This window comes from Mercenaria mercenaria, chromosome 4 (genome assembly GCF_021730395.1).
Source record: "Mercenaria mercenaria strain notata chromosome 4, MADL_Memer_1, whole genome shotgun sequence".
NCBI lineage: Eukaryota > Metazoa > Mollusca > Bivalvia > Venerida > Veneridae > Mercenaria > Mercenaria mercenaria.
The window spans coordinates 39,063,548-39,079,142 of NC_069364.1; the positions used below are offsets into that span (position 1 = coordinate 39,063,548).

At 39.3% G+C, this 15,595-nt stretch overlaps 2 protein-coding genes across 2 annotated transcripts; both read left to right on the forward strand.

Annotated features, from left to right (window-relative positions):
• Positions 1-4,036: 4,036 nt before the first annotated feature.
• Positions 4,037-5,674, forward strand: LOC128556596 (uncharacterized). Its single transcript, XM_053542137.1, has 2 exons — positions 4,037-5,182; positions 5,514-5,674. Exons 1-2 carry the CDS (start codon positions 4,474-4,476, stop codon positions 5,672-5,674), a joined length of 870 nt encoding a protein of 289 aa, XP_053398112.1. The 5' UTR covers positions 4,037-4,473.
• A 4,841-nt stretch (positions 5,675-10,515) lies between these two features.
• Positions 10,516-13,675, forward strand: LOC123566360 (uncharacterized). Its single transcript, XM_053542398.1, has 2 exons — positions 10,516-10,598; positions 11,103-13,675. Exon 2 carries the CDS (start codon positions 11,203-11,205, stop codon positions 12,079-12,081), a length of 879 nt encoding a protein of 292 aa, XP_053398373.1. The 5' UTR covers positions 10,516-10,598; positions 11,103-11,202; the 3' UTR covers positions 12,082-13,675.
• The last annotated feature ends 1,920 nt before the right edge of the window (positions 13,676-15,595 follow it).

Here is a 15,595-nt window from a genome sequence, read left to right on the forward strand (position 1 = left end):
TGAAAAAGTTACAATATAAGCTATTTATAGTAACAGCAAAGGGAAGTAATTCAAAAGAAGGGACCAGTGCATGACACTCCGTCTCATGATGGTGTACAATTGTGCCAAGTTACATCAAAATCCCTCCATGCATGAAGAAGAAATGCTCCGGACAAAGTCATTCTTGTATCTGACCTTTGACCTTTAAGTGTGACCTTGACCTTAGACCGAGGGACCTGGTTCTTGCGCATGACACTCCGTCTCATGCTTGTGAACATTTGTGCCAAGTTGTATCAAAATCCCTCAATGCATGAAGAAGAAATGCTCCGGACAAAGTTTTCATTCTTGTATCCTTTGACCTCTAAGTGTGACCTTGACCTTATCCCTAGGGACCTGGTTCTTGCGCATGACACTCCGTCTCATGATGGTGAACAATTTTGCCAAGCTACATCAAAGTCCTTTCATGCATGAAGAAGATATGCTCCGGACAAAGTTTTCATTCTTGTATCCTTTGACCTCTAAGTGTGACCTTGACCTTAGACCTAGGAACCTGGTTCTTGCGCATGACACTCCCTCTCATTATGGTGAACAACTGTGCCAAGCTACATCAAAATCATTCCATGCATGAGGAAGATATGCTCCGGACAAAGTCATTCTTGAATTTTTCATTCTTGTATCCTTTGACCTCTAAGTGTGACCTTGACCTTAGACCTAGGGACCTGGTTTTTGCGCATGACACTCCGTCTCATGATGATGAACAATTGTGCCAACTTTCATCAAAATCCCTCCATACATGAACAAGATATGCTCCGGACAAAGTCATTCTTGAATTTGACCTTTGACCTCTAAGGGTGACCTTGACCTTAGACCTAGGGACCTGGTTCTTGCGCATGACACTCCGTCTCATGATGGTGAACAACTGTGCCAAGTTTCATCAAAATCCCTCCATGCATGTAGAAGATATGCTCCGGACAAGGTCTGTGGACGCCGCCCGCCCGCCCGCCCGCCCATCCGCCCGCCAGGGGCGTTCCCATAATACGTCCCGTTTTTCAAACGGGCGTATAAAAATAGAAAAAGAACTTACTTTGCATGAAAGAATCCGGCCATTAAATAAAATATTCAGTTATAAATTCCTTTATGCCATAATCATTATTCCAATTATCCTTAAATCCTTCCAAACGATGTCCAGTTCAATGCACAATTTTCAAAGTCCATGAGTCAGAAGTTTTACGCTGAAAATCCATCATCCGAAAATTGATCCAGTCAATCTGCGGCAGTCTTTCGAAGAATTTCAGGCAAATAACTGAACTATGCATTTGAAACAATATCATTAATCACAGTATTTTCCAAATGCATAATCCAGGAAGAACCTGTACGATACAAAGACGTCAACTGCTTCAGCCTTCTTAGAATTTAGCCTTCTACACATTTAAGAAGCTCGCCATGACACAATAACTTTTCAACGCTAAATTCCAATTATGTCATACAATATATGACGTCACTAAATAATCTCGAGCGATCAAGTGCATAGGCGGCACATGTGGGCTCTCTTACGCATAGCTACCACAACAATAATTAATTAAGTCAATACTGAAGCTAACCAAGTCCCGAATTTAAAGAGGATAAAGCAAATTATCTGTCGAATGTGCCAGTCTGACTAGATTTACGTGGATAAAATTTAAATCAAAGGCGGGAATGGTTCAGTTTACTTTAACTTTGAGCCCAGACCTAAATTCCTTTATAACATATCAATACAGCTATTTTAAAAGAAAACGTGTCAAAAGGGATTTTTCTATCATTGACAAAAACAAACAACCTTGACGTTACCGGTTACGGAAGGTGCGTTTATATTTATAAATTTGAAATTTTGGCCTCTTACATAAAGCGTCTCAGTTGGCTGAGAAATGACCTATAGACCTACTCATATTACGCATATAACTCATCAAAGATGAACCCTACTATTTTGGTAAAGGAATAATTTTTTCTCAAAATTTTTACACAGAAACGCACCAGAGGCCACCATTTCATACCTGTATTTCAAAATTTTCAAGGGGGAGAGCCCCCTGACCCCCCCCCCCCTCCCGCAACATCAAGAGAGGAGTAACCCCTCAATTATAAGATCTGTATTAGACCAAAACCTGCACCGGGAGCAACCATTTTATGCCTGTATTTCAAAGATTTCCAGGGGAGAGCCCCCTGACCCCATTAAAATGAGGGGATTACACCCACTAATAAATGCACCAGAGGACACCATTTCATTCCCCAAACACCTGTGTTTATGTATAGGGCGGCTTGACACATAAAGTATGTGCTCTTCACCACTGTACCTATGAGTCGTGCAAGACCACAACAACAGCCCCTTAAATATGACTAAAAATAGAGTTTTTTTTCATCATATGTTCCGCCACACTCCGTGAAACTCGAAAGTTGCCGAATATGAATGTACGGTACGGGTACGATATGGAATTAGGAACAACCCAAAAGGCGGTCTCCACTAAAAGGGAGTAACTCCGAGTTACTATGCCGAAACATGACAACACTGCGCATGGTCTACCGGAACGCGCCAGAACGCCAGAACGATATTTTCACATTTGGCGTTGTTTCGTTCCGTCGTTGTGGCGGGGACGCCAGAACGAAAGAACGCCAAGACGACGTTTCTTATGGCGCCGTTTATAAGTGTCGTTCTTTCGTTCTGTCGCGTTGCATTCTTCGTTATATCGTTTTGGCGGGGGCGCCAGAACGTGGGAACGAAACAACGCCAAAAGAGGAAAACGTCGTTCTTTCGTTATGGCGGGGCGCCAGAACGACAACGAGACAACGCCAAAAGAGCAAAATGTCGTTCTTTCGTTATGGCGGGGGCGCCAGAACGACAGAACGACACTGGCAGAAATCAGCCACCGTGACCATAGTTATCTCAAGTAAGAAAAATGTGACTGCTTACGTGATATCGAAGACTTTATTAATGGTTGCAATAACATCTATCAATCTATATCCAGATCTGAATACAGAAATTCTTTTAGCAATTCGCGCAGTTTAAATTTGCTTTGCCAAAATTAGATGTTTTATCTGACTAAAAAAATGTTAAGTTTCCCTTGTAATTTGTGCATAGATACATTAATCAAAAACTTGCCAAAATGTTGATGCAGACGCAATGCATTAAATTAAACACTGACGAAGATTTCAAATACGATTACAACAAAAATAAAAACCTAGTATACCTTTAAAGTCCGAGGTATCAAAAACTTACCAAAATGCGGATGCAGACGCAATGCATTAAACTAATGCATTGACGAAGATTTCAAATACGATAAAAAACAAAACAAAACAGTATACCTTCGTTCCATTCATTGCCTATGTAATCTTGACGTTGTGGAGGATATTAAATGAATAATAAATAAATAATTAAATAATCATAGCGACTGCTTTGCACACGGTTCGAATATACGATTTTTTTCACGTGTGTAGCAGTTAGATGCAGTTACCCAAACTGCCATAGTGTTAGGCCCCTTTGGCGTGAACGGGTCTTGGCAGTTGTACAATAAAATATATCATAGAATGACACAGTGTTTCAGTGACACAAATATTTTGAAACATAACCATATATCTACTGTTACTACTGATGTCTAATGTACGAAAACAGGGAGTATAGTCACGGTGTAGAGCAATTCACAGAACTCTGATTCTTCAACGTTCTAAGTCTCAGCCGTGCTAGAACGATACACAATTTCATGGTCAAGTTAATTAGGACTCTTAATTGTAAACAAAGTAGGGTAATTCGCCCTTGAAACGAATTTGCCCATAACCCGAACGAATTCACCGCAATGTTTGACGCGCATGCGCTAATAATAACCGCTGTTCGTCGTTGTCCCGTACTTTTCCCGGGTTTCGGGTATTTTGATTCAACGACAGCTTTTAATCATCGTTCCTCGGTCTTTCTCACCCAGGCGCTGTCGTTGCTGACCTCTAGTCAAAGTTACAGAGCGGGAAAATTCAAATTCTTTAATTTGCAAAACTTTGTTTGTTTAGAATTTCAAGTGACGCTGGATCCCTATTAATCGTAAGCTGTTTTTTTATTATATTATTTTAATATCTTTATGAAAATTGATTATTTTTTCATATATGTAAGAAAAAAGTTTACTAAAATTAAAATCTATGTCATATATGCGTTTGCCCAAGAAGCGGACATCATTCGCCGTTGAAGCGAACGGGTGTTCGCTTCAAGGGCTAATGCAAATTACATGTTGACATGTCAACTGTTTTGTGTTCTGGAAAATACTGCGTACATTTCTATGCACGTCTTGTTGTGAATATCATCTAGAATATGCCAATATAGATAAATACCTTCTGAGCTTAAACCTAAATATGCATTTGTTTAACGACTGCATCTGTAAACGGACTTTACAGAACGCAATTTCACTTCCTCTGTGTAAAATGCTATAAATTACTTAATATATTAAGAAAATAATTAGGTCTGCCATACATGTAACATTTCAGATGCCTTACTCTCAAGAGGCCTTATATAGTGCTGTGGAAGAAGTGAAGCATGGGTCATTAAGCTTACGAGGTGCTTCCAAAAAGTACAAGGTTCCTGTGACAACTTTACATGATCACAAGTCTGGAAAAGTCGCACCGGGAGCAAAGAAGGGCAAAGATCCACTATTGTCTATAGATAAGGAGAAAGATTTAATAAATTATGCAATGCAAAGAGGGGACATGGGGATTGGTTTTTCTAAGCAAACCTTTTTGCGTTTTACGGGAGAATATGCCGCTTCTGAAGGGGTATATTTTAAGGGCCGGGTAGCTTCTGAAAAATGGTGGCGAGGGTTCAAGGTTCGTCACCCTTACTTTTCATTAAGGACAGCAGAGTCTACGGCAACTGGCAGACACATGTCAATGACCCGCTCCCATGTAAGTCATTACTTTAGGGAATTAAAGACAGTTTTGACTGATAATCATATCTTAGACAACCCATCATCCATTTGGAATATGGACGAAACGGGGCTATCATTGGCACCAAAACCCCCTAAAATCATTGCCCGTAAGGGTAGCAAGATTGTACATGCTAAATCGTCCAACTCAAGAGAGATGATAACTATAATAGCATGTGGAAATGCAGCTGGGAGCATCATACCACCACATGTTATTGTCCCAGGCAAAACAAAGAGAGCACTGCACAGTTATGACACTGGAAATGCCCCTGCGGGTAAGGCCGTCATCAAAATATTTTGCAATCATATTGACTGTTGTAAATTATGTCCCTGAGTTTTTTGTTTCATGATTAAGTATCACGCATTTAGAGAAGACTTTAACACAAGCAACACCTAAGTCCATAACGCAGTACATATATACCCCTACAGTCTTTAAATTGTAAAATAAACTTTTGATTAATGACGCGCAAGAAGAGTGCCCTACTGTTTACAACATCTGTATGTGAAACTCGATATAATGTAGAAACATGTAGAACGATATTCAACTAGAATGCAATTACATGTATTTCATTATTTGCCTGTTTTGAATTTCAATGTATTATATAGGCACACAGTGCAGCGTCTCTGACAGTGGATGGACTAAACAGGGGATTAGCGAGCTTTGGTTCACAGAAACGTTCCTACCAAACATTGGGCCTCATAGACCTCAAGTGCTGATTGTTGACGGCCATGATTCACACCACCATGTTTGTAATGTTCTCTTATAGGGTTCTATCATTTTATATTCATATGGAATAGTATGTGTGAGTCCCTGATCCACAGATGTGGTTGAAAGAAACAAATACAAGTGTACTGTTCAACATTTATTCAGAAGACTCCTGCTGGCGGGAAATGGTCAAGATCTTGTAGGCCTGCACATGTAATGGAATTTTACTGGGTTCTTTGAGAGTTCATGAAACATGATCTCATTACATTTCCCTCTCTTAGAGATATTTAGAATCTTAATTTCTAAATCAAGTAATATTCATTAATTAAGATCTAACAATATTATTAACATAAACATGTTACAGAAATAAAGATATAAATATATAAATGCGTTTATTATTGAAAACTGTTGCTCATGACTAATTCAAATGTTCTCTCTATGCATTTATTATTTCGGAAGTGTTGCTCATTTATAAATTAATCAAATGTTCTCCGGTGTCAGTTAATCAGCTTCTATTTATATCATGTTTAACCATCTAAATCAAATGTTCTCCAGTGTCCGTTTTGATCAGATTCTATTTATAACATGTCTAGACATCTTTCCCACGAGTGTTTCATTGATAGAATGCTAACACTTAATTGTTTGTAAAGTTCTCGTTGTAATAACGTCTGTTCTTAATCACTTGTCTACCATAACCAGAGCGTGTTTTAGGACAAGGAGGGTTAGAGCAGGGCATATCAGGTAAATGCGGGGTCAATGTGTGGTCATTCCTGGCATTGGGGCGCGAAACGGGAGAATTCTGGGAATATTCCGCTAAAAGTTTAGGCGTGGTATCCCGTATTTCTGGAAATATTTCCTTGGTTTTGTTTATCATAACTCTGTTTCGGCGGTAAATACCACCTGATTCGGTCTGGACTGTGTACGACCTATCATTGTGTGTCTCTATGACCTTGGCTGGTTCCCACATTTTGTTTATCTGAATTCTGACGTATTCATTTAACCGTAGGGGAGGCAGCTTTCTAGCTGTCTTGTCATAATTTGACTTTTGCTTTTCTTTGATTGTCTGCATTTTTGTTTTGATCAGTTTTGGTTCGATGGTTCTAGGCTGGAGCTGTGCGTTGGTTATGGGTAGAATAGATTTTGTTCTTCTACCCATTAGGAGCTGATTTGGGGAGAAACCACATTCAAGGGGTGTATTCCTGTATTCGAGAATAGCTAAATATGGATCTCTGTTGCTTTCTTTAGCCTTACGAAGTAAGCGCTTCGCAATTGAGACGGTTTTCTCAATTAAGCCGTTTGAGATCGGATGGAGGGGGCTGGATGTGACATGCGTAAAACCCCAATCATTTGCAAAATCTGCAAATAATTTTGATGACCATTCTGGACCATTGTCTGTAACCAATTTCTGGCAAATCCCGTATCTAGCCATATGTACCTTGAGTTTTCTGATGACCGTCAAACTTTGCTTATTGGTTAAAAGATCTATTTCAAAAAAGCGGGAGTAATAATCCGTCGTAATTAGATAGTCTTTGTCATCAAGAGTGAACAAGTCAGCGGCAATGTTTTGCCATGGTCTGTCTGGAATTTCATGTTGTTCAAGGGGTTCTTTCGCATTTGAGTATCTGTGTTTCTGACACACAGAACACTGAGAAACATAGTCAGAAATTTGTTTGGCCAGGCCTGGCCAGAACATGAGTTCTCTTGCTCTTAGAGTGGTTTTTTCCACCCCAAAGTGACCTTGGTGAACTGCCTCTATCAGATGTTTCCTAGCAGTGGCGGGAATAACTATCGTCTGACCTCTGAATATCAGGTCGTCTGCAACGGAAAGTTCGTCCCTGTGATTAAAAAATTCCACTATTTCAGCTTTACAGTCTGCGCGGGAAATTGGCCAACCGTCAATAATTGTTTGTTTTAGGAGCTGCATGTTAACATCGTTTTTTGTGTCGAGCCTTAACGACTCTAGACGGCGGTCAGAGATGTGCAAACCTTTAAGAACTGTGTGAACATGAATGTCAAGGTCATTGTTTTCAAATGTCAGCTTCAGAGGCTGTCTAGACAGAAGGTCGCTAGTGGGAATTTCTTTACCCGGTACAAATTGCACGTCTAAGTCGTATTTGCTTAGTGCCAGTCTCATTCTTTGTAGTCTTGGCGGACATGCACATAGATGTTTTTGCATTATCGCACATAGAGGTTTGTTGTCGCTATGAACGGTGACCTTTCTACCATAAATATACTGGTGAAATCGAGAGCATGAAAATACAATCGCGTTCATCTCTCTTTCGATATTGGCGTATCGGGACTCGGTTTCCGTCAGGGTTTTACTTGCAAATGCTACAGGGCGGCCATTTTGGAAGAGGGCGGCGCCACACCCATATAAGGAACTGTCACATTCGAGTATCACCGGCTGTTTAGGGTCAAAATACGCCAGAACAGGACTGTGCGTAATGATGTCTTTCATTTTGTCAAATGACTGAGTCTGTGGTACGTCCATAAAAACTCAACATCTTTTTTTAACAATGCTCTCATTGGGCTAGTTACCTCTGCCAAGTTTGGTGCAAATTTCTGCATGTAATTTGCCATACCAAGAATATTTTCTAATTCTCGTCGTGTCTTCGGGACTTCGAGGTTTGCAATAGCCTCGATTTTTGAGGGGTCAGGCTTTAATCCGGTTGACGTGATCAAGTGACCAAAGAACGGTACTTCTGTAACCCCTATCACGCACTTGTCAGGATTGAACTTGACACCTTTTGACCTTGCTCTCTCAAGAGCGTTCTTTAAGTTCAAGTCATGTTCCTCTCTTGATCTACCATACACAAGTATGTCATCTACAATTGCCGTCAGTCCGTCAAGTCCTTCAAATACTTCGTCGATTTTCTGCATGAATATGTCACTTGATGCAGATTACCGTAGGGCAGTCTCAGCCATCGGTATCGCCCGAACACTGTACTAAATGTCGTGAGAAAAGACGATTTCTCGTCGAGCTTTACGGACCAGTAGGCATGTGTAACATCAAGTATACTGAAATACTTTGCGCCGGTAAGTCGTGACGTCACATCGTCAATCGTTCTCATGGGGTAATGTGGACGTTTTATTGCGTCATTAAGATTCTTACTGTCAATACATACCCTCAACTGTCCTGATTTTTTCTCAACTATTACCAGGGAGTTCACAAAATCTGTTGGGACAGTGACCTTTTCTACGATTCCCTCTTTTTCCATGCGATTTAGCTCTTGCTTTAATTTCTCTCTCAGGGCTTCAGGAACTCTTCTAGGGGGGTTGATAACCGGTGTGGCGTCCGGTCTAATATGCAAACTAGCTTCCCGGGCATGGTCCCCACCCCTTTAAATAGGTCGCCATATAGAGTCATCATTTTGCTCTTGTCTAAGGGTTCACAAGTATCGATAGAGTACGTTAACTTGACCAGACCTAGTGTAAGACATGTGTTTAAACTCAGCAGGGGAACAGAGTTGCTCTCTACAATGTAAACAGCTGATAAACAGCTGACTCCGTTGTGACCTAGATTTAACCTAATCATGCCACGAATTGGCAATGAGTTACCTGTATACGAGGTTAAACCATTATCAGGGGGTTCTAAGGGGTAACTGATTTTAAGTTTTTCAAAATGGCTGACTGGGATTACATCAGCTGAGCTACCTGTGTCTATTTTAAATTTCAGTGGGGTCTGGGAGGGGCCTACGGACAAAACTACAAAGGCTTGCTCTGGAGGAGACAAATTTTTCGAAGATGTACAAGTATTTACCATGTCAACAAAGAAGGTATCCTGATCACTATTATCACTCATATTTAATCCGTTTAAATCCAATTCATGCACTGACTTGTTTCTACATACGCGTGCGAAATGATCTTTAAATCCACATTTATTACAAGTAGCGTTTCGAGCTGGACATTGTTCATGTCTTTGGTGTTTATTGTATCCGCAGTAGCTACACTTCGAGTTCGCCGTCGTCGGTGGTTTTCGCCTTGGTTGTTGTTGTCGTCTGCGTTGTGACGGTTGTGTGTCTGGTTTTGAGGGTCTTTTCTTCACTGCGTCGATGTTGTTTGCGTTAATTGCCTTCAGTTGTTCCTGGCAATATTCGAGGTTTTGCATAATTGAAATAGTTTTGTCTAATGTTAATCTCTCTCCTTCGTTTATCAATTTCTCTCTTGCTTTGGCGCTGTTCGTGCCAAAAACGATTCTGTCCCGAATCATTTCATCGTTGTTGTGGAATTGGCACTCTCTTGCACTTATTCGTAGACGGGTTAGAAATGCGTCGAATGAGTCCGATCCCTGGACTTCATTGAAAAACTTATACCTGGCAAAAATCGGGTTCAGCTTCGGTTGCACGTAACTTTTGAACCTTTTGTAAAACGTGTTCAGTTTTTTGGCTTCAGCGTTGCTGATAACCCATGTCTGTTTGATTTCTCTTCCGCGTGCACCGACCCATAGAAGCAGATAATTTACCTTTTGTTCTTCAGTTTTTTCACTCAGGGGTCCTTGAAAAATTAGCTTCACATGCTCTTCAAATTTTTCCCATTCATTAACAAGATTAGATGAGTTCCAGTCAATAGTTGGCGTTGGTATTCCTTCCATTGTTTATAAACTATGTAATCCAATTTTTTATTAATATTCCATACTGTCACAATAATCCAATAAAACACTTCTGATACCATGTAATGTTCTCTTATAGGGTTCTATCATTTTATATTCATATGGAATAGTATGTGTGAGTCCCTGATCCACAGATGTGGTTGAAAGAAACAAATACAAGTGTACTGTTCAACATTTATTCAGAAGACTCCTGCTGGCGGGAAATGGTCAAGATCTTGTAGGCCTGCACATGTAATGGAATTTTACTGGGTTCTTTGAGAGTTCATGAAACATGATCTCATTACAATGTTGAACTCATAGGAGTGGCCAGGAAGGAGGGAATAATAATAGTTGAGCTGCCCAGTAAAACAAGTCACTTTACGCAGCCATTTGACAGGTTTCTAATTATGGTCTAAAGTTTGTCGACATTTACTATTTCATAATATCGTTAACCGTCTAAAGTCCATTTTCAAAATAATTTTAGTCATTCATTATTTTCTGTTTCTATTTTTTATAAGTTAGTTAAAAATTCTTCATTTTACACTGATGATTTATAGGGCAACGTTACTTCAACTTTTAACTACAACTGTAGTTCCGTTCAGTATACACACACACAAAGACAATTGTGACTGAGGAGTGACCAGATTCGAACATGCGACACTGAATTAGTCCGGCGCTCTATCCGATAATTGCGGCGCTTCTCAATGTTTTGCCACTGGGAGATATCAGGTCTCCGACTGAAGTTCTTTTATACAATTTTTAAATGCGAAAAGCAAAATGTCAAAAAGAAAAATTTACCATAATTTAATTACTAAACCGGTCTGTAAACTTTAAAGTTTGTTTTACATGTATGTAATATGTACAAGTGTTTTATAAACACCATAATACTGTGTTTTTACAGGTCTGTTTTTAAGTCTTTTAAGACGAGCTGGGGGAGACATGTACAGGACTTTACTTCGCAAACAGGGGTAGCTGTAGGACACTCCCAGTTCTTTAGAATTATGACAAAGGCGTGGAACGATGCCCTCACCAGTAACAATGTGAAAGCTGGGTTTGAAGCTACTGGTATCTGTCCTTTCAATCCAGGCGTCATACCTGACCTTGCCTACAGTCCATCAGAACTGTATGTAGCAACGCCCTTAGATCAATGTAAGGAAGAGTGTAATACAGTGGAGCAAGTCCATTCAAATCCTTCCGTAGAAACCGCTGTTTTACCCACTGTTTGTGCTGCAAGCAGTAGTACATGTACCGAAAATGATGTAATTGTTTCAATTGACATAGATGTACATGAGATGGACCAGGTTGTGGACCTACCTGTTTGTTTAGATGAGAATGGCATGATCAAGGTTCTTGAAGAGCAGTTAGGTCCACAGCAAGGTCCTGACCAAAGTCCTCAGCCATCTGCTTCTAAGCCTGAGTGCAATTCGTCAACCCTTCCCGATCAAACTAGCAATCTAAGGGAGTGCGATGCAGCACTCGCTTTATCTGTGGTCGAATCAGCAATAACTGATGAGAAAATAAACCTGTATAACAATACATACCAATCAGGCAGCACACTAAACGACTCCATGTACGAAACCTGGAAAATGTATAAAGAACAAATATCCCCAAGGCCCATAACAGTACCTATTATCCCTGACAACCCCATGCTTGTTCTACCTAAACAACAATATAAAAAGCCAACAAAAAAGAATAAATACTTTGTAGTTACTTCTGATGAATGTTTTAAAGCAAAACTGGAAGAAAAAGTAAAAAGGGAAAAGAAAATCTCTGATGCAGAAGACAGGAAACATCAAAGACAATTAAAAAGAGAAAACAGAGAAAAGGCCGCGGGGAAAAAAATAAAAAAAGAGAAAGTTTGTCTAAAGGAGCAAATTTGATTTATTGATTGAAACAGACAGACTAGTTCTTTTACATGTTATAAGAAGGTCTAGAAAAATGTTTTACTTTTAATTTGTAAACATTCATATTCTTCAGAGTATTGATGGTATAAAATGTTGTCTCTAGTTTGTATTTTGTTTTATGTCATCCACTATGTCTTGTAATATCTTTAACTCAGTTTCAGACACATACGCAGCAATATATTTCACAAGAAAAACATGACTCCTTATAACAATTTCTTCACAATCTCCAGCCAGTGAACGCATTTCCCATTCCTGCAGTTGATGTATCACCGTCTTTGTTATGGCATGAGATCTTGAACATAATGTTTTGATGATAACATGTAAGGTGAATAAAGAGTCATGATCGAAATGCGTTTCATGCCAGAAGAGGTTATCCAAAAGTTGATGCGCTACCCACTCATACTCCTTTCTTCTTCCATGCATCTCACGACTGAGCAGGACTTTGATTATATTTGCCATAACCTTAACAAGATCTAAACGTTTCTGATGTAAGGAAAAGTTGCATACTTGCAAATACAACAACAACATCATCAACATTAACCTAAGCTGAAGTATACAATCAAATTCACCTCTTGAGAACAACAACCTCTAGTCAACGTAATGTTCAGTCAATATTTGTAACACCCAAAGGGTGTTGCTCTACAAAGGTTGTACACGTTCGAGATGAATTTGATTTGTCATTTGAGTTTTAAAAGTTACTTTATAAGTAAAATAGCCGCTGTAATAAGCATGTATCGTGTGAGCCGTGTATGTTTTTGTAACCTTTTATCTCACTATAGACAAGTTTGATCTGTACTCTTAGAGAAATTAGAAATTCTGCTTGAGATTATATCATGGTTAAGTGAGCTTTTAAAGCCTTTTGGAATCACGATATAAGCCATCTGCCGCATATATTACGCACTGAGAAATTTCAGCTAAGCTAATAAGATATAGGGTGAGAAAATTGTGCAGCCCGACCGGAACACGAACTCGGGGCTTCGGAATACTGTTCCAATGCTCTACCAATTGATTCTCCCCGTATGTGACCAAGTCCGTTCCGTGAATCTCCCTATGCTATAGCTTTCATTTATAACTGATAACTATTTCTTGTGGTAAGTACTACCTTTAATCTAGCTAGCTCATCATCAAACTACTATTGGCTACTAAATAAAACTGTATGTATAATTGTCAACAAAAAACAACAACATTTCAGAAAGGATACTAGGAAGTCTTCTTTAACAGAAATGGCGCCTTTAATTTCTGGGGAATCTGGCCAATAAGAAACCTTTTCACATAAATAAAAACAGCAAATTTCATTGGCAGCAGTCAAAAAATGTCTTGTTCGTTTAAAGGGCGAATGCATTTTACTTGTTCGCTTCATGGGCGAAAGTGTTCGTTTTAACGGCGAATTTGAGTTGTGTTAGTATTTCATGTACTTTGATTCATTGGCCCGAGATAATGACCAAGCTTTTAAGATAACGTGAACCGATGATGGTACTAGACACGGTCCGAATGAATCTGACGGTGTAGCAGGTGAGTGAACAACATGTGATCATCGCAATTTCGTAACCCGTTCGCTTCAAGGGCGAATTACCCTATACGAAAAATGGTTGTATTCCTTAAAATATCCTGGGCTGCTCGAGTTGCAGTTTTTGCTTTTAGACAATGTCACGATCCCTGCCATTAAGCATGAGCGGTGTGCTAAACTATGATTTTAAATGATTACCTCCGTAATCTGTAGTACAAATGTGACAAACAAAATAGATTAATGCTGGAATATAGCAAGAGAACGCATCTCTTGCCTAAAACATTCACTAAATCTCAATTTTCTGGGAGATGGAGACCCCCTCCCTCACCTACATCATACTCGCAGCATCGCTGCTTCGTTCGTAACTATGCTGCTCATATCTAGCGCACAGTTTAAACCCATCCAGGTACGCTCCAGTTAGTGACTGATTAATTACCTCCTACAGCCTAACCCCCCTTACACAATTTTTATTGCATATTTGGCATTTTTATTTTTTCACTTTTTCGGATAATCTGCAGGCCCGGGCCTGCAGTGCCTTATAGAAGCTACGCCACTGATTATTATCTATATAAAGTTTGAATTGCTAGAAATCACATTTTAAGGAATAACTTTTTTTTTATGGGTTTTTTTTTGTGTGTGTGTTTTTTTCGTTGTTGTTGTTGTTGTTGTTGTTTTGCGTTCAACGTGTTTTTGGTTGAATTTTCAATATAGCTACGTACTGCCCAGTTTGTAACAGAAGTAAATGTTTCGTATAAGTACTTCTTGGTGAAAAAAAAAAAACACAAAAAACACTTGTTTTATATGATCGAAAATGAAAGTAACTGACGCGCTTGAATAGGCTTCTTTTATATAGCTGAAGAACAAAATACCCATTCGAAAGGTCATATGAGCCGCGCCATGAGAAAACCAACATGGTGCATTTGCGACCAGCATCCGCGCAATCTGGTCAAGATCCATGCTGTTCGCTAACGGTTTCTCTAATTGCAGTAGGCAGTTGACCAGATTCCGCAGATGCTGGTCGCAAATGCACTATGTTGGATTTCTCATGGCGCGGCTCATATTTTTATTTTGTCTATAGGTCTACCATGCCTATCAATAGCACAAAACTGTCTTAACATGCCACTTTGGATTTCACTGAACGGTCGAGCATGAGATATAAAGACGCGAGGATGGAATTGAAAAACTGGTATTATGTTATTACAAAGAATAAAGGCAATTACGAGTATTAATTTGGTTAACGTAGTCCCATATATAGGCGGTTGTCTCAAATTGAAATATCATTAATTGCAATGAGGAATAATGTTTGACCTTAATCGAACGGTCACTGAAAAAAGTGAGCACCAGGCAGTACACAAACATGTATTCATGCTATTTAAAAACAACCTTTTAACAGACTGTTATCATGCGAATTGAGAACCTTTGATACGATTATAAACAACAGTAACCGATAATGAAAATGAGTTTAATGGGTTGCGCGCATCTCCGCTGTCCCCACCTCTATTACGATATCTACGGCTGAAACAATGACTTGAGACATGTATTTATTTTACGTCAATGCTAACGGGTAAGTACAGACACATTTTCAGAAAAAAAAGCTGAAAACCTGAAACGGAAATAACTTTAATTTGAAGTAAAATGTTAATTCAGGGTCTTCCGTACAAGGAAATACTACATGTTTTGGGCAAAGTTTGTTTTAATTTTCCATGTCTGTTATTCAACAATAAATATATCTGACGCTGCTAACTGTGAGCAAACCCCCAAATGACGTTTGTATGGACGCCGCCATCTTGAAATTGACGTCGCGTCATTTTACAATGCAAGTCTATGGGAAAAAGCATAAAATCTTGATTTATAACTTCATTTTACATTTTTTCAAAAAAATGAAAAAGGTGCCTAGAGATATTAACCGTCTGGTATTAACGATGTCCTTTTTGACAATTTTATATACAGTATAGATAAATTATCGGAGGTCCAAAATTAGGT